General features: G+C 41.6%; 1 protein-coding gene across 1 annotated transcript in view; it reads left to right on the forward strand.

Annotated features, from left to right (window-relative positions):
* Window positions 1–715: 715 nt before the first annotated feature.
* Window positions 716–20,309, forward strand: part of LOC147088186 (Fc receptor-like protein 5) — a 509,517-nt gene continuing 489,923 nt past the window's right edge. The window contains exon 1 of the mRNA XM_085977795.1: window positions 716–1,233. Within this exon, the coding sequence (XP_085833921.1) occupies window positions 875–1,233 (359 nt within the window). The 5' untranslated portion in view covers window positions 716–874. The remainder of the gene's footprint in view (window positions 1,234–20,309) is intronic.

The following is a 20,309-nucleotide window of genomic DNA, read 5'->3' on the forward strand; positions in this document are numbered from 1 at the left end:
GAAGCACACGACAAAAACCTTAAATTTGAGAGGTTCACAGCAAGTCACCTGTCATTGCTTCGAAACTCTCCATCAAATAGTTGAATATACACCGATTTCAGTAGTTGATTTGTATTCAGTGCTGGAAGCTCGCCTGGATAGGATTATTCGGATCCCCTGTGTCTCTCCTACTTTTGATTATATAGACGTATACATTTGAGAGTAATTTCAGTCGATATTTCTTATGCCAACAAGTTAATTTATCACTGCCATCTGAAATTGTATTAGTTAGATTGATGCAATCAATTAATCTAACAGAAGAACTCAAAGCCCCCTTTCCCACACAAGGTTCCACAAACAGCAATGAGATCAATGTTTGAAAATATGTGTTTTTGCTGGTGCTGTTTGAGGATGAATATAAGCTTTGCTAATCAAGCGAGCGACCAGACATGGATCTTGCCATTTTGTTTCCTATTCCAGCTGAACAGATTGAACGCAGGCCACTTGCGGGTTAGCTCACATTTCTGGTCACCATATTATCTACAATATAAATAACATTACAATTCCAACTACATGGGAGAGATATTTTATATTGAGTGAACACAGAAGAACATGAACAATGAGAATGACAGCAGTAAATTAATGGAACAATTGAATGATTTTGAGCATTACAGGCAACTGGTGAAAGTGTCTCTGAAATCAGCCTCAGTATACGAGGCCGGCAGCCGTTTTCTCCTTCATTTACAATTCGATTTTCCCTGGTTTAGCAGGGGCTTTCACTCTTCACAAGCGGATTTGCTCCTCTGCTAATGTAGAAAAATAAGATTTTCAACTTAAACATTTCCCTTGCTCCACTCGCTTCCCACAGTGTAATTTCAGTGCTTCCAAACTTCTGATGGCTTACCCCGATAAGTTCACGAGTTCCCCTTTTATTGAAACTTCCCTTCAACACAGCCCAATAGATATTGAGGTCCCAACCTTCCACTGTACAAGAAATACTACTGGTCCATTGTGTCTATATCTATTTTACCCAGATCGGCAAAAACCCCCAGTGATATCTCTTGATCAACCGACAGGGGTGTATTTGGAAGGAGAGACGCTCACCATTACCTGCAGCACGCCCGGAGAATATCGCGGTAAACAATTCCACTTTTATAGAGATGGTGAACTGCTATCCTCTAATGAAATCCTCACCAGGGGCAACAGTGGAATATTCACGGTTAGCAGTGCAAACCAAGGAAGGCGGTACCAATGGTTTTACATAGAAACATAGAAGATAGGAGCAGGAGTAGGTCATTCGGCCCTTCGAGCCTGCTCCATCATTCAATGAGATCATGCCTGATCATCCAAATTCAGTACCCTGTCCCTGCCTTCTCCCATATCCCTTGATCCCTTTAGCCTTAAGAAATATATCCAACTCTTTCTTGAATATATTTAATGAACTGGCCTCCACCGCCCTCTGTGGCAGAGAATTCCATAGGTTCACCACTATATGGGTGAATAAATTCCTCCTCATTTCAGTCCAAAATGGCTTACCCCTTATCCTTAGTCTATGACCCCTGGTTCTGGACTCCCCGGCCATCAGAAACATCCTTCCTGCTTCAAGTCTGTCCAGGCCTGACATAATTTTATAGGTTTCGATGAGATCCCCTCTCAATCTTCTAAACTCCGGTGAGTGTAAGCAAAATTGACACAATCTCTCCTCGTACGTCATTCCTGCCATCCCAGGTATCAGCCTGTTGAATCTCCGCTGCACTCCTTCCAGGGCAAGTACGTCCTTCCTCAGGTAAGGCGACCAAAACGGCACGCAATACTCAAGGTGTGGTCTCACCAAGGCCCTGTACAACTGTAGCAAGAGATCCTTGTTCCTGTACTCGAACCCTCTTGCTAAGAAGGCCAACATACCATTTGCCTTCTTAACCGCCTGCTGCACCTGCATGCTTACCTTCAGCGAATAGTGCACAAGAACACCCAGGTCTCTTTGCACCTTGGACAATATAACTTGATTATATTCCAACATCAGCGAGGCAATTTCTGTAATTATAACAGGTGAGTGACAGTTCAAGAAATTGTTAATTTTTCTGTTCGAACTCTTTGTATTTTCAGAAAAATCGTTCTTTCTTCACTGTAACAAAATGAAACGTTTGGTATTAGGAGAAAGTAGAATAACCAAATGGATTCTAGTCAGCTTGCTCAAGTCTGGACAGGCTCCCTGTAACAATGGTACTGAATTCAGCCGTGGTGAATCTACTGCCAGCAAACACTTTAATAGAGATAATGAAGTGGAATTCCTTTTGGAAGATGGACCAATATGGATAGTGAATCAGTGGACAAGAAAAGCGAGTAGAGTGTAACATGGGCTGCCAACCCGACCGAACCCGACTCGTTCCGGTGGGGAAGGTTTGGCTAAGGTTCCCCTTCAGCTCAGTTCTGTGGGAATGCTGCACTCCGGAGGTGAGTGTTCATCTCATCCTATTGCAGGAAAGGCCCGATAAGCCGCGATATGATGGCAATAATTTCTTACAGGGTAACTGCAAGCTGCGTGGTATTATTATGCATCGATGCTCCTGATTCACAATTTTCTCCTTTTTTATGTCTGAACTTGTAGATTTAAATGGTTAATGTCTCAATCGCAGCACATCACCACGCTTTTAACTGCACTGAGAGTAGCACCACACCTTCATTTCAAAAGTGGATCTCGACATGTGGAAGATTCATGCATTTACCCAAATCGATGTTCAGCTTTGGCTAAATTATAATAAGTAGCTAGGGTGCATTAGGAAGCAGAGACGGTCGCCATTACCTGCACCATGAGGGGAGAATACCGCAATAAAGCCTTTATATGTTGCAGAGACAGCCTAAGACTAACCTTTCATCAAATCTTCACTAAGGTCAAGCTTGGAATATTCAGGGTTACCAGTACAGACCAGGGCGAGCAGTACGAATACAAATATGGAATCCCTCTCTAAAGAAGATGGTTAAAATTCTAGCTCAGCGAGTCAGTGATAGTAACTATAGAAGGTGAGTGATGGGGGACTACAGCAAATGAGGGAAGCTGTGTAATTGCGCTAACAGATTAGCTATGTTCTTGTTCAACTCCAGTGACCTGATCAGTTCGTAGTCCTCCAGAGTAAGTCTGACCAGGATTTATACAACTCTGTCACAACGTCAATCACTTTTGTGAGCCAGCTGCCTTGATAAATGAGGGTATGACCATTCCATTCAGTCTGATGCTATTATTTGAGGGCCGAATTTTGGAGGCTGGACTTTACACATCTGCCTAAATGGGCAGGCGGGAGCTTGGTTTAATATTTAGCTCCACAGTACAGTCCATACTTTCAGAGCAATGAACAGGAACATAGCTTAAGGTCTCGAGTCCTAGAGTTAAGATTAAACCCAAGACCTTGAAACACAATGGCGAGACTGCTGCCAGTGAACCGAGATAATACGTAGCACATCAATGCTGAGACGATTAAGTAGGAAACGGGGAACAGAATTAGACCAGTTTACTCACTGAGCCTTCTGACTTTAAATTAGAAAATGGCTGATCTGTATCTCAATTGCTTTTATCCACCTTAGTTCCATATCTTATAATATCCTTACCTAGCATAAAATTATCAATCTCAGTTTTTAAACTTTAAATTTCCCTAGCCTCAATAGATTTTTGGGGGCGTGAGATCCAGGTTTCCATTATCCTTGCATGTGGAACTGCCTCCTGGTATCACCCATTAACTATCTAGCTATAATTTTAAGGTTATACCTCCTCATTCTGGGCGCCACCATCAGAGCAAATAGTTTCTCTGTATCTATCCTATCAACTGCTTTAATCATCACAACACCACAATTATATCGCCTCTTAATCTTTTCTACTCCAGGGAATAGAAACCAGTCTGTGGAACATGCCCTCATAATTCCCTGTCCATTTAGCCCCGGTATCTGAATCGTAAATCTTCTTTGCGACCCCTCCAAACCCAATTTGTTCTTGTTCAGCTCCGGTGCCCAGATCTGAAAGCAATCCTCAAGAGCAAGTCTGGCAAGACATTTATACAACTCTATCATAACTTTAATCAAATTTGTATGCCAGCTGCATTGAGAAAGAGGACGACATTAGAATAGCCTTTTAACGTTATTTTCCGTCCATTTCCACTATATTTTGGAAATTCCTGTACATGTACACCTAAATACCTCTGCTACTCCACAGTTGCTGACATCTTACCATTTACAACATAATCTGATCTTTCTTTCTTAGGTCTATAGTTGATAACATCGCGCTTGCCTACCTTGAATTCCATCTGAGACATTTTGCTCACTCACTTAATCTATTAATATCCCTTTTCAGCTTTATGCTATCTTCTAGATTATTTACTGTGACACCTAACTCAGTGACGTCAGCAAACGTGTATCTACGACTCTCTATTCATTTATCTAATTTATTGATAATTAGAGTGAAAAGCAGAGACGGCAGTTGAGAACCTTAGGGAAGGCCAGTAGTCACATCCTTCCGAATTGAGTACACCCCATTATTCTTACTCTCTGTCTCCCAGTTCATATCTAACTAATTACCTAACTCAATAGGTTGTCTCCAACTCACTGTGATTAATGCGCAGAGTCTCTTGATGGATTATTATAGACTTGCCTCCTGGAAGTCCATATATATAAATACATAGACACTCCCTTATCTGCTTTTTCAGTGATCTCCTCAAAAATGTATCTTCTGCCATTAGACAAGACTTACCCTTTACAAATCCATGTATGTTCTCTCTGATTAGTTCAGATTTTACCAAATGCTCAGTCACTCAATACCTGATAACTGATTTTAGTAACTTGCCCAGTCAGACGTTAGAAATAGGTGTATAATTTCCTGTTTCTCTCTTCAAGACTTCTTAACTAATGGAGTGACACTGGCAATTTTGCAATCCAAGGCGACAAGCCCTGTATCCGGAGAGTTTTCGAAGATCATTACTAAACCATCTGCAAGTTCCTCACTTTCACTGGAGTGGAAACTATTCATTTCCAGAGGTGTGTTACACTTCATTCTCGTTGTTTTTACTGATATTGATTCGGAATTTGCGGTTGTATTGGCAGCAAAATTGTTAGAAGTCGCCCTCATTACTGTATAAAATTAGTTGCAACTGGCGTTGTCTGCACATGCGCAGCTAAACGCGGCACTGTGGAAGTTGCTGTCAGAAATACCATTTTCTTCCATAGGGTGCGGTGTTGCAGACTTCACAGAAGCAATCAAAACAGAATCACTGATTTGACCTGAAAGTCAAGTTTGAATGCATTATACCCGCGGTAAAAAACAATAAATTGTTATGCCGAGTTTTTAATGGAGTACTAAGTCATAATTACTGTTGAACAATCTCTTTTTCTCAAAAATCCAAATTTTGCAACTGTGGAGCCTCATTCCCTCAGAAGAATGTTTAAAAATTGCATGATTTTTAAAATATTAAAAATTACGTTTTTTTAACGTTTGTTGATAACATTTCAGCTTCTCCCTTAATCTCATGTGTAGATCCCAATCTTTATTTCGCTCTTTGTACAATTACTACAATGTGAGTTATATGCCATGCTTTTTAGTCCCTGCTTTGCTGTTTGTGAGAATTCTTCAAGCTGATTGGTTGATCTGACTCCCTGTTGCCTGCGCTACTTCAGATCCCTTAGAAATGGCGGCAAATTCACAGTGCCGTCGGAATAATTGAAATCTACGCTCCAGAGCCCACTACATCATTGTCGGAACTTTCTTACAGTTCAGTGGCGAGCTAACCTTGAGAGCTAACCGCAGAATCTAAGCCAATCATTAAAGTTCCACCACTGGATTTTATTTTAATTTCCCCTTATATCTCTGGTATTGTATACACTTCCTCTACTGTGATGACCGATAACATGTAATTATTCAGCCAATCTGCCATTTCCTTATTTTCAAGCAAAATATTACATTTCTATTCATTCATGGGATGTGGGCATCACTGTCAAAGCCAACATTTATTGTCCATCGATAATTGATGTTGAGAAAGAAGTAGTTAGCCCCCTACTTCAACTGCTGCAGTCCCTGATGTTAAGGCACTCCTACAGTGAAGTTATGAAGGTAATTCCAGAGTTTTGAACCAGTCACGATGAAGGAAAGGCGGTATATCCCAAGTCAGGATGGTGTGTGACTTGGAGGGGAACTTGATGGTGATGTTGTCCCCATGCGCCTGCTGGCCTTGTACTTCTAGGTGATAGAGGTCGCGGTGTAGGACGTGCTGTCGATTAAACCTTGGTGCATTGCTGCAGTGCTCCTTGTAGATGGTACACACTGCCGCCACGGTGCGCTGGTGCTGGAAAGATTGAATTTTAAAAGTGTTGGTTGGGGCGCCAATCAAGGGGGTTGCTTTGTCCTGGATGATGTCGAGCTGCTTGAGTTGGAGCTGCACTCATCCAGATAAGATGAGAGTATTCCACCACACTGCTGGCCTATTCCTTGTAGATGGTTGAAAGCTTTTAGTGTGTCAGCAGGTGAGTCACTCGCCGCAGAGTACCAAACCTCTGACCTTCTTTTGTAGCCACAGTTTTAATGTGGCTGTTCACAATGCTTCTGTCTTTCAGGGCCCACATTGCCTTAGGCAGCCTCTTAATATATAAACTTTAGAAATACGAGCAGGAGTAGGCCATTCGGCCTTTCGAGCCTTCTCTACATTTCAATAAGATTATGGCTGATCTTCTACATCGAATCGAAATTCCAGTACTATTCCCATATCCCTTGTTTCCCTTAGTATCAAATTTCGATCTCTGTCGTGAAGAAATGCAACGGCTGAGCATCTACAGCCCACTGTGGTAGAGAATTCCAGATATTCACAACCTTTTGAGTTAAGACATTGCTCGTCATCACAGTCTCAACTGTTCGACCCCTTATTCTGTGATTTCGACGCGTATTTATATAATACCCATCCAGGGGAATCATACTCTCAGCCAACACTGCCAAGCTCCTTAAGTATTTTAACGTTTCATTGCGATCAGCTCCCATTCTTCTAATCTCTAGGGTATGCAGGTGTAGTCTATTCAATGTTTCCTCATAGTTCTCTTAATATTATTGTAAACGCTGTTGGCGTCAAGACTATTTCTTTTATTATATTCCTGCTGTGATTACTAATTCATTTCTGTTCCTTTCCTGTTCGTTATATCTATCTCAGTCTCCACTATTCCTTGTATTTGTCTAAGCCATTCATTTTCGTGTTATGCTATCTCTCATCTCTAATGTTGAACAAGCTTTATTAATTACACAAGTGGAGCTCTTCTGCTTTATCCTAATATTGAATTCATTCTTGTTATGTTCACTGTTAGCTGGATCTCCGCTGATCATTAGATTGATGACTAATGATTGCTCATTACTCATCGCTTCTCCTCTTGTTGGTGGAAGAACACATTGTTCCTGCGATCTGTCTCTAATACACGGAAGACATTCGCTGTCTCTGGGCCTGGAGCTGCTCTGCTGCTCCCAGTCTACGAGAACATTAAGCCGCCAATCTTAACCACTCGCATTTTGCGACAAATGTCTCGGATCATCGTATTTATTCAACCCGCTACTCTATCTGCCATCAGATGTGTAGACAACTCCCACCAAAGTCTTGCAAAACTTTCAACAGCTCAGTTCTACCCAGACCATTTCTACTGCCTGTTAATCCACAGTGATATTCGCCTTCAATTGCTGTAACCGTGTCCCTTGTCAGCATTTCTTCTTATCCTCACAGGTAGCCAGTACATCGTGCCTGCTCGACAGGTCCTGCTTCTGTGGTCCTTCATTCCCGGACACAACTCGATATGCCATGACTGCATGACTGTCAGTCACACCCAGCTATCCTTGTACCTTCATCCCTATACTTGGTGTGACTGTATTCTGCAGTAAACTATTCAGGCAGTCCTCAATCTTCCTTCTGTGCCAGAGTGTCTTTAACTCGTGCTCAAACTCATTGACTTTGATCCGGAGTGAGTCAAGGCAGAGGCATTTCCTGTAGATGTGGCTCTGCAGGAGAGTGTCGCTGATCACAAATTCCCACATACTGCAGCCCCGAGGCATTGCCTGTGCTGCCAGTTTCTATTACATATTAACATGCTTAATGTTGAAATAGCAGTTATTAATTGACCTCTATTGCTTAAGGAATCCCCTAAAATGTTAACTTAGATTCTGCTGTCGCTCAGCTCCGTACATTTATCCAAATTGGTCTCTCTAATTATTAAAAGTTGATGGTTTGTTTCTTAACGTGACCTCATATGTGCTACTTTAACATAATTATCACCTAAATCAACAATTACAAACTATAGAGTAACATTAGAATATCAATGATAGTTTGTTTTTCCCTCTCGGCTGCTGCTCCATGCTCAGTTTTTCAAACATTTATTTGTTTATGTTTTCTTCGTTTTAAATTATTTAGCACCTCCTTCCCTCTCTGCATCTACCTCCTACTCTCAACAAATTCCAGTTTTAATATCGTCACTCTGTTTGCATTTCACTTAGTTTAACTGTTCAGTTACCCCGAATATGCTACATGCTCCTCCACGCCCCTGAGTAAGCTCATCTGCTGATGAAACCCTCGTTCAATCATTTGTTCATTTTAACTCCAATGCTCTCCTATCTGGCCTCGCACCTTGCACCCTCTGTAAACTTCAGCGAATCAAAAACTCTGCTGCCCATGTCCTAACTCGCACCAAGTTCCGTTTATCCATTACCCCTTTGTTTGCTGAGCTAAATTGGCTCAGTACCTCGCCGCTCCTTTTTTCTGTAACCTCCCCAATCCCTGCAACCTCCAAAAAGCCTGCACCCCTCCAAATCTGCTCTCCTCCCAGAACCCAGCTTTACATCGCTCCATCATTGTTTGCCGAGCCTTCAGCTGCCTTGGCCCTAAATTATGGAAGTCTTTCCATAAACATCTCAGCCTCACTCCATCTCCTTGAAAATGCTCATTTAACCGACCTCTTTCAGTGAGTTTTTTGTTAGCTGCCCTAAAAGCTCCGTATTTGGCTCGGTGTCAAATGTATTTTGATAAATCTCCTGTGAAGTGATTGAGACGTTTTACTAAGTTGAAGGCGCTAGATAAATGCAAATTGTAGTGGCTGTTGTTGTTCTTTAAGCTATGTGCTTTTGCAAATATATCCTATAATAAATGTAGTTCAGGCACGCACTTGTTTCAACAGGTCAGTCAACAGCTCACCACCCAGTATCTCAGTGACATCTAATTGGACTCTTACTGGACTGGTAACATGGGTACTTAATTTTTTCCATATTGACGGCTATTTCGATCAGATGTCGAATGCCTTACAACTGCAAGTATGGGTAAAGCGTGTCTGGATCATGGTTGAAATCATTATCCAGCTACGCTGTTCCTTTAACTAAAGTAGGTAAGTGGCATCAAGTTAAGCTAGTAAATCGCACCTTATGACAAAAGTTTACAGGGAACTAACTATTTTCTTTACCAATAGAAATGTTAAATAAAATTGATGTTTTTAAAGTTGTGTCTGGGATAATTCTACGCGCATTTGAAAAATTACTTATTTCAATGTGTAAAAGTGAGAAGGGAATAATTTCACACGAAAGGTACTGGAACTCGGGGGCTCTTTCCCCCAATTGAAAATGTCAATTGGAAATTGCTAAATGCTGATTGATAGACTTCGGTTACACACGGGTATGAAGGGAAATGGAACCAAGGCTACTAAACGGAGTTAAAAAACAGAGATAATAAGTTGAATAGCAGAACAGGCAGGAGGGGCTGAATGGCCTCCTTCTGTTCACATGTTTCTATTTGAAACTAACATCGACAGTAGGAGAATTTAGAACATCGTTTTCTTTCCATAATCTACAGATACACAAAATTCAGTGATTAAGGGTTTTCAGTTTTGGAATCGCCCAATCTCCTCATTCACAACTCCCCATTGTTTGTCTACTGAACCCCGCCTGGTGCTGAATATGATGCCAATCCAGGTGCGAAAAGTTGTCTTAGCTCATTTATTAATAGTTGAGCCGCAGGACAGGCACCAATGAGCTGAATTCGCTGGTATTACTCGAGACTGTTATTTCTGGTTTATTACAGTTAGGTTGACACAATGCTGCATTACATTTAAATCAATCCGCACTGCTTGTTCTTTTCGAACAGCAGTCATCATGGGTGACTTTAATCTACATATAGATTGGGCTAACCAAATTAGTAACAATACTGTGGAGGAGGAATTCCTGGAGTGTTTACGGGATGGTTTCCTGGACCAATATGTCGAGGAACCAACCAGAGATCAGGCCATCTTAGGCGGGGAATTATGTAACGAGAAAGGATTAATTAGCAATCTTGTTGTACGAGGCCCCTTGGCTCAGAGCGATCATAATATGATCGAATTCTTCATTCAGGTGGAGAATGAAGCAGTTGACTCAGAGTCTAGGGTCCTGAATTTCAATTAAGGAAACTACAATGGTCTGAGGTGCAAGTTGGGTAGGATTGATTGTTGAATGCCACTCAAAGGGTTGATGGTGGAAAGGGAATGGCAAACATTCAAAGGCCGCATGGATGATCTGCAGAATTTTTTCATCTCAGTTTGGCATAAAAATAAAACAAAAAAGGTGACTCAACCGTGGCTAACAAGGGAAATTAGGGATAGCATAAGATCCAAGGAGAGTACAAATAAATTGGTCAGAAAAAGCAGTAAACCAGATGATTGGGAGCAGTTTAGGATTCAACAAAGGAGGTCAAAGGAATTAATTAAGAAAGGGAAAAAAAATATGAGAGTAATCTTTCAGGGAACATAAAAACTGACTGCAAAAGCTATTATAGATATGTGAAGAGAAATAGATTAATGAAGTCAAGCGTAGGTCCCTTGCATTCAGAATCAGGGGAATTTATAATGGGGTACAAAGAATTGGCAGAGCAATTTAATACATATATTGGTTCTGTCTTCTCAAAGGATGACACAAATAACCTCCCAGAAATGTCGGGGAGCAGAGCGTCTGATGAAAGGGAGGAACTGAAAGAAATCAGTATTTGTAGGAAAATGGTGTTAGGGAAATTGATGGGATTGTAGGACGATCAATACCCAGGGCCTGATAATCTACATCCTAGGGTACTTAAGGAAGTGGCCCTAGAAATAATAGATGCATTGCTGATCATCTTCCAACATTCGATGGAATCTGGAACAGTACCCATGGATTGGAGGGTAGCTAATGTTACCACACTATTCAAAAAAGGTGGTAGAGAGTTAACGGGGAATTACAGACCGGGAAGCCTGACATCGGTATTGGGAAAAATGCTGGAGAAACCATTCTAAAAGACGTAATAGCAGAGCACTTGGAAAACAGTGACAGGATCGGACAAAGTCAACATGGATTTACAAAAGGTAAATCATGCTTGACTAAACTACTGGAAGTTTTTGAGGATATAACAGGTAAAATAGATAAGGGAGGACCAGTGGATGTGGTGTAATTGGACTTTCAGAAGGCTTTCAATAAGGTCCCGCATAAGAGATTAGCGTGTAAAGTTCAGGCACATGGGATTGGGGGCAAGGTATTGACTTAGATATAGAACTGGTTTGCAGACAGAAGGCAAAGAGTTGGAAAAAACGGGTCTTTTTCTGAGTGGCAGGCAGTGAATAATGGGGTACCGCAGGGATCGGTCCATGGACTACAGCTATTCACAATATATATTAATAATCTAGAAAAGGGAACTAGATGTAATATCTCCAAATTTGCAGACGACAAAAAGCTGGTTGGGCGTCTGTGCTGTGAGGAGGATGCCGATAAACTACAGGATGATTCGGACAGGTTGGGTGATTGGTCAGAAGCACGGCAGATGCAATATAACGCAGATACATTTGAGGTTATCCACTTTGTTGGCAAAAAGAGGAAGGCAGATTATTACCTGAAAGGCAATAGATTGGGAGAAGGGGAAGTGCAACGAGACTTGGGTGTCCTTGTTCCCCAGTCGCTGAAGGTAAGCATGCAGGTCCAGCAGGTGCTTAAGAAGGCAAATGGTATGTTGGCCTTCGTAGCGAGAGGGTTTGAGCACAGGTACTAGGATCTCTTGCTGCAGTTGTACAGGGCCTTGGTTAGACCACATCTTGAGTATTGCGTGCAGTTTTGGTCACCTTATCTGAGGAAGGATGTTTTTGCCATGGAAGGAGTTCAGCGAAGTTTAACCAGGCTGATACCTGGGATGGCAGGAATGACGTATGAGGAGAAATTGGCTCGATTGGGCTTGTACTCGCTGGAGTTTTGAAGAATCAGATGGGATCTCCGTGAAGCTTATAAAATTCTGACAGGAATGGGCAGACGAGATGCAGGAAGGATTTTCCCGATGGTCGAGGAGTCCAGAACCAGGGGTCACAGTCTAAAGATAAGCGGTAGGCCATTTAGGACAGAAATGAGGAGGAATTTCTTCACCCAGAGAGTGGCGAACCTGTGGAATTCTCTACCACAGAAGGCAGTGGAGGCCAATACATTAAATATATTCAAGAAGGAGTTGGATATATTTCTTAAAACTAAAGGGATCAAGGGTTATGGTGAGAAAGCAGGGACCGGGTATTGAATTTGGCTGATCAGCCATGATCGCATTGAATGGCGGAGCAGGCTCGAGTGGCCGAATGGCCTACTCCTGCTCCTATCTTCTATGCTTCTATGTTTCTATGAATTACAGATCTACCCAAACCAAATCTATCAGTAGGTTCCAGTGTTGCTGTGAAGGGTGGGGAAATTACAATTAACTGTTCCAGCCACCGGGACGTACCTGCCTTCACATTTTACTTATACAGACATGGAGAAGCGAATTACTCGGATGGCCAGCCTGCGGCTGCAGGGAGTAATTTTGTCACCTTCACCTTCAGGAATGTAGATCCTCTGCGTGACCCGGTACATATAACTGTCACAGGTGAGCGAGATTCAGTGTTAATCTGCCAATAGTAAAATATTTTCATTTTTAGTCTGCATCAGGTGTTGAATTTAATGCCGAGAATTGGCGTGTGCATTACAGCCAAAGGCCTCTTCACGCTGACGTCACTAAATGTTCGCTGTTTATCCTGTTACTGAGGAAAGAATAAAAGCACCAAACTTTGAATGGCATGTTCCTTCAATTAGAAACGAAAGTTTTAATAAGAACATAAGAAGTAGGAGCAGGAGTAGACCATACGGCCCCTCGGGCCTGCTCCGCCATTTAATAGGATCATGGATGATCCAAACCTAGACTGACGTCCACTTCCCTGCCCGCTCCCCGTAACCCCTAATTCCCTTAATCATCAGTTGTTCCCTGTAGTTCTTCGCCGAGCCCTAATGGTAAAGGCTTGTGCACTGAGAAGCTGAGATTAATAGGATCCACACTAGGATTTTTAACAAACGGAAACTTATCATAGTGAGCAAAACACAAACACAAACTGCACATGCTGTAAACAGGCAACCCGTCAGTCAGCGCCTTGGGAGAGAGCAGTGACACTGGACAAGGTCCGCACCTGAAACGTTGCCTGATCTCTCCTCTCTGCAGAGCCGCATTTTTGAGCCAGTAATCATTCCGGTGTTAAGCTGATTAATTTCTACACTGTTGGTGTTACATTTTTGCCGCTGGCTGCGAAGATTGAACATTCACTTGGTCCCAGGTATAGAGCTAATATTGAACGAAGGAATCGAGGAATAAATCAGGCAATTATATAATCAACCATTAACCATTGAGCTTTGCGCTGTGTCACTTTTAACAGGTGGTTTATGACGTTATCGTGTCGCAACACCTGCTGTCCTGATTACTGCTTCACTTATTCAGCAGCACCGCTTTAATGCGGGTGACTGATCGGGGTAAAAGAGAGGAGGAAAGGTAGATTTCGAGTATAAGTGACTATGGAATCGCTAAAGAAATGCACCAGTGTTTGGAAGGCTGCATCACCACCAATATATTTCTTCTGTTGTGGAGCTCACTCTGGATTCTATATCATCACAGAGCCGCTTTTATTTATTCTGTTGGGCAACAAATTTAGTGTAGAATCTGTTGTTTAACTTGGTTCCGCTGTGTGCCTTTATCTCATTTCGATTAACCCGTGTCGCTGGAGGCTGATGTTGGCTCTGCTGTGGGTCTGATTCGCATCCTTGCCCTATTGGGTGTGTGCTTCTGGAGGAAAGGTGGATGAAACAATATGTCGATTCCGTTCATTACACACACACAAACTAAGCTTATTGTCACCTCTCTACTTACCCAGTAATAACACCCACCTCCAGCCATCTTCCACTGGAACACAAACCTCGTGCTGTAACTATTAGGAGATCGTGGCCTGACAGGTGAAATGGTGAAGGGCAAAGCTGAAAGCGACCTGGGTAGAAATGCCTTCTCGACGGAAGCACAAAGCGGGAGATCGTTTGCACTCCTACCTGTTGCATGATCATCCAACATTTTGATCAATTACTTCTTCTCCCTTGACTGCGCAGTCACATCTGCCGTACCATGTGTTCTGTCCTTTAACATATTCATCTTCATCATCTACATCCTACATCTTAACGACACTTTTAAAAGCACTGGGTCAACTTTCATCTACACCCTTACCACAATCAACTGCATCTATCAGACTGTTTCATGCACTCCATAGCTGTGACCACTCTCTTCATCTGATTAACGTACATTGAGACGGTGTATCGCTAAAGCCACATTCTTTGGTTCCTGGAAGCACGTATGAGCCGCTGACCTCCCAGTTAAGCGGGAAATGGGCGGCGTGTAAAACGCAATTCCTGTACGAATCCGCCCGATTCCCACCAGGGGTATAGTTTAAGATTACAACCTTTGTGTTTCTTCATAATACCGTTGGATGTTGTGCCAGGATAGTTATGGTGCTGGGGCATAAATTTCTGTGTCCCAAAGGCATTTGCTGCTCTTTGACTATTCTCATGATCCTATTTTCTAATCCAGTATTTGCCTTAGATTTCTAACAATTATATTTTCTTCTCAGAGAAGCAGAGAAGCAGCAGAGAAATGACGTGAGAACATTAAGTGTTCAATTATCAATTTCAACCACACCCGACTGAGATAAAAGTCAGAAGCAAACGTTCAGAAAAATTGTACTCTCTGTATGCATCGCATCTTTTTCATTTTAGATTGGAGCTCCGCCACTCGCACTCACGCACACAATAACACAGAAATACACACATAAAAACACATATAGGTTCACACTCAGGGAATCGAACACACAATCACTCACACATTCAGATTCAAACACACACACACACACAGACACACACACACACACAAACATATTGGGATAGTGGATGAATTGGGATAGTGGACGCATTGGTTGTCATCTTCCAGAATTCTATAGATTCTGGAACGCTTCCTGCAGATTGAAGGACAGCAAATGTAATCCCGCTATTTAATAATGAAGGGAGAGAGAAAACGGAGAACTAGAGACCTGCTAGCCTCACATTAGTAGTTGGGAAAATGCTGGAATCTATTATACACGATGCAATAATTGGGCACACAAAAATTAAGTGTAAGATTGGCAGAGTCAACATGGATATTTGAAAGGGAACTCCTATTTAACAAATCTTTTGCAGATCTTTGAGGATGTAACTAGTGGAGTAGACAAAGGGGAACTGGTGGATGTGGTGTATTTGGATTTTCAGAAGGCCTTCCATAAGGTCCCACACAAGTTGTTGGTGAACAGAATTAGGGCGCATGGAATTGGGGGTAATATACTAGCATGGATTGAGAATTGGTTAACAGACAGAAAACAAAGAGTAGGGATAAATGGGACTTTTTAAAGATGGCAAGCTGTGACTACTGGGGTACCGCAATGATCGGTGCTTGGGCCCCAGCTATTCACAATCTTATCAATCATTTGGATAAATGTGAAATTTCCAAATTTGCTGATGATACAAAGCTAGGTGGCATTGTCTGTCGTGAAGAGGTTGTGAAGAGGCTTCAAGGTTATCTCGACAGGCTCAGCGAGTGGGCGAGAAAATGGCAGATAGAATATAAAGTGGATACATGTGACATTATCCACTTTGGTGGAATAAACAGAAAGGCAGACTATTTCCTAAATGGTGAAAGATTGGGGAATGCAGATGCTCAAAGGGAACTGAAAGTCCTTGTACAAGAGTCACCGAAAGTGAATTTTTAGATGCAACAAGCCATTATGAAGGCAAATGGTATGCTGTCCTTCATTACAAGAGGATTTGAGACCAGGAGTAAAGAAGTCATTCTCCAATTATATAGGGTCTCGGTGAGACCACACCTGGAGTACTGTGTACAATTTTGATCTCCTTACCTAAGGAAGGATATACTTGCCATAGAGGGAGTGCAACAAAGTTTCACAAGATTGATTACTTGGATGGGGGGACCGTCGTATGAGAAGTGATTGAGTAAGCTAGGCCTGTATTCTCTTGAATGCAGAAGAATGAGAGGAGATCTCCTTGAAACATACAAAATTATTACACGGCTTGATACTTTGGATGCTGGGAGAATGTTTCCCTTGGCTCGGGATTCTAGAACCAGTGGCCAAAGCCTTAGATAAAGGGAAGGCCGTTCGGGAATGAGATGAGAAGAAATTTCTTCACACAGAGGGTGGTGATTCTTTGGAATTCTCTACCACAGAGGGCTGTGGAGGCTCAGTCATTGGTTATATTCAATACAGAAGTCGATGGATTTCTGACGAGTAAGGGATTCATGGGATATGGCGATAGGACCAGTGAATGGAGTTGAGGCAGAAGATCAGCCATGATCACATTGGCATTTGGAGCAGACTAGAAGGGCCGAATAGCCTACTCCTGCTCCTATTTCTTATGATCTTATATATCTATACTCATACTCAAACACAAACACACACATACGAAAACAAACACACTCACACTCAAACACCCACAGAATCACACACACTCAAACACTGACCAAATAATTGCAGGTCCAATTTACTTCAATAATTTTGCTTTCATCTACTCTTCATCCTTTTAAATGTGTTTTCATTAACTATCTCATTCAGTCATAGCCTTTCCCATCTGGGAATCCCATAATTCCGACCGCTCAATAAGGGAAGCAAGCTCTCTGGTGCTCAGTGAAGCGATGTCACGAATCTATTTGTGGCGATGCTATTAAATTCTTACATTTAGCCAATAATAAACAGTACTGGACAAAAAGATTGTCCAACCAAAGGAAATATTCACAAACAATTTAACGATTCACGACTCATGGTGCAAGCAGGTGATAGTTCCTCCTTAGTCGCTTTACAGCTCAAACAAATCGTTAGTTCCAGTTTAACAAGCAAACATTCCAAGGAATATCCTGGCCTAGGAACAGCTGGACAAAGACCTGTTCATGGCCGTGCCCAGAGGAATATTTCAACAATAACACGAGATCCATGTCTGACATCCATTCAATAACTGTCAAGAATTTAATGTACTGTGCCATCGAAAATTATAATGATTATTTGACTATTTATGTTATTTTAAGGACCACAGCGCCACCTGGTGACCAAAGCAATGAGACCCTAAAATGTAAGTTCTGCCTTGTATTCATGAATCCAGAATTCGAACTTACATTCAGCTACTTTTACAATTAACGAATCAAAATAAAGAAAACATTATTATTACATTTCTAGCATCCGTTTGTAGAATTGTTATTGTATTTAGCAACACAACTGTGAATCAAATAGAGTGTCAATCATTCTGAGACATTTAGTGCACCAAGAAACAACATAAACTCTGACATTTTATTTTCATCATTTAATTAAAGTGATGTTTCAGACAGGGATTGAGGAGCGAGTGTCGTCACAGATGCAGAGGGGATAGAGCGAAAGACATAATTGGAGCCGGGTGCTTAAACCCAATCCAATCCCCCATTTAAACTCCGATCTTCTGTGCTTGTTTGTATATAGTAGGAAGTCTGAGTAAACATTGGTTAAAATATTTATAGATTTACAGTAAAGTAGTAAAATAGTTGGCAATTGCTGAAGCAATCAGAGCCGCTGAAAGCTTCACACACTTTTGGAAATTTGCTGAGAACAAGGAGTTGCAAATTCCAAGCGGTATAGCACCACCCCTGGTGGCAAGCTGTAATTACAACATGGCAAAATTCGATCGGCAGACTTTTTGTTGTACAAATGATTACAGCAGAGGAACCTATAATGGAAATGTGACGCAAAAGTGTGACAAAAAATAACAATCGTAATGGCGTTTTTGTAAACATCGGTCATAAGATTTTTAATGTATTGATAATCAAACTCGCAGCACATTCTGCACGTGGAGTCAAGACTACCTATAGTCTTCAGGTGAAGTATTGTAGGGTAATGTACTTTTGCACCAGGGTACATAGATATAATTCAACCCCAATGCTAATTTCAATCTGTCCTCTTAGTACAATACTTCACTTTTAATTTATATTGAGAGTTAAATAGCAGAAATTTTGCCAATTTGTGAAGCTGACTTATCAGGTTGGAGCATAGATTTTCCTCTATGGTACAGGTTAATGTGCTATAGTGCCGTGAGTAGTGAGACGGCGTAAGAACAGTGTGGCTTTTTGCATAGGCAGTTTCCAGCATGAAGGTTGAAATAAGGTTTTATAATGAGAAAATTCTCGGCAAAAATGGATGACAGAAACTTGACAACAGCAAGTAAGACTTTGTAGATTGTTTCCAAGTAGTCTGTATGATGTTAAAATATTAAAGCCATGCAAATATTTTGGAATCAAGTCCTTCATTGTTCAGATTGCTAAAATGTTATCATGGAGGAAGCTGCATTAATAACCAAAAATGGATACAGTTAATTACTCATTGAGATCACAGGACATCCCTAGACTAGGGAAGCTATCGTTGTATCTGTGATCGTCCAAAAAACATCAAGTCATACAGAGAAAATCTACTGCCCATCTCGAGAGAACCCTCGGCCAAACCATCCGCTTCCTCGAGAAGGAGAGGAAAAGGAAAGGGAAGCTCAGCATACTAGGTACATTCACTTCCTATTGGACAGTCAAAGACCCATTGATGGTTGTCAAGGAAAAGCTGTTTCCCACTATTGAGAGTGGAGATGGTGTCCCGTCCATATGATGCAAAACAACACCTTCATAGGCATAAAACTCTGTAAAAAAGGGGGAAATGTTCTTAGTATTTCAACATGAATCCATTAATTCATCGGTTTTGCTTAAGTTAGATGCTGTTCATAACCTGCAAACACAGCCGAGAAGAAAGGAAATAGGTTACAAATCTCCTAAGAGTTTATTTATTTCCTTTGATGTTGTCTTTTATCTCGCTCGTTCATGGTAGGAATCAGAGTTAGCTTAATAGAACTGCTTACAAAGATAATTAAAATTTAATTAGTATACAAACTTATAATAAAATTAATTGAGGGGAGTTAAGATATCCATCTCAGAATGGAACTGTCTCCTAGGTTAATTGGAGATAGTTTGGAAATAAGCTGGATGAGCAAGGCAACGCTGAGGGGGGCCCCTTCATGGAGAGGGTACGAGATCAGGCCTTGTACTTGCTGTGCCAGACAGGATAGGGACAAAGAGAGATAGGACGAATTCCAATGGAGGAACTTTCAAATGTATTAACAAGAAAGGTAACTTGGCAAAGGACACGAGACCCCATTGAGCGAGAGTATTTTTAGTAAGAATTGAGACAAACATAGAAGATAGCAGAAGTAGGTCATTCGGCCCCTCGAGCCTAGTCCGCCATTTAATGAGATCATGGTGGATCATCCAAATTCAGTACCCTGTCCCTGCTTTGCCCCCACATCCCTTGATTCCTTTAGACTTAAGAAATATATCTAACTCCTTCTTGAATATATTTAATGAATTGGCCTCAAGTGCCTTGTGTGGGAGAGAATTCCACAGGTTCACCACTCTCTGGGTGAAGAAATTCTTCCTCATCTCAGTCCTGAATGGCTTACCCCTGATCCTTAGACTGTGACCACTTGTTCTAGATTACCCCGCCATCAGGAACAAACTTCCTGCATCTAGTATGTCTAGTCAGCATCTCGCATGCATTCCAAAAATTCGTCCTCCACACAATTAGTGGTAATTTGATTTGCCCTGTCAGTATGTAGATTAAAGTCCCCCTTGATTACCGTATTGTCCTTGTTACATGCACTTCTAATCTCTTGATTCATAATGTGCCCTACATCTACATTACTGTTTGGTGGCCTGTACACAACTCCCACTAATGTTTTCCGCCCTTTTCTGTTTCCTAGCTCCACCAAAAATTATTCCAGTTCTACATCACGATATGCCAAGCCAAGATCATTTATCTCTACCGCACCGATCTCATCCTTTATTAACAGTGCTGCGCCACCACCTTTTGCTTTTTGTCTGCCCTTCCTATATGTTGAGTACCCTGGAACATTCAACTGCCAACTTTGGTTACCC

This window comes from Somniosus microcephalus, unplaced genomic scaffold (genome assembly GCF_052327205.1).
Source record: "Somniosus microcephalus isolate GS21.2 unplaced genomic scaffold, FLI_Smic_1.0 unresolved_chr5, whole genome shotgun sequence".
Lineage (NCBI taxonomy): Eukaryota > Metazoa > Chordata > Chondrichthyes > Squaliformes > Somniosidae > Somniosus > Somniosus microcephalus.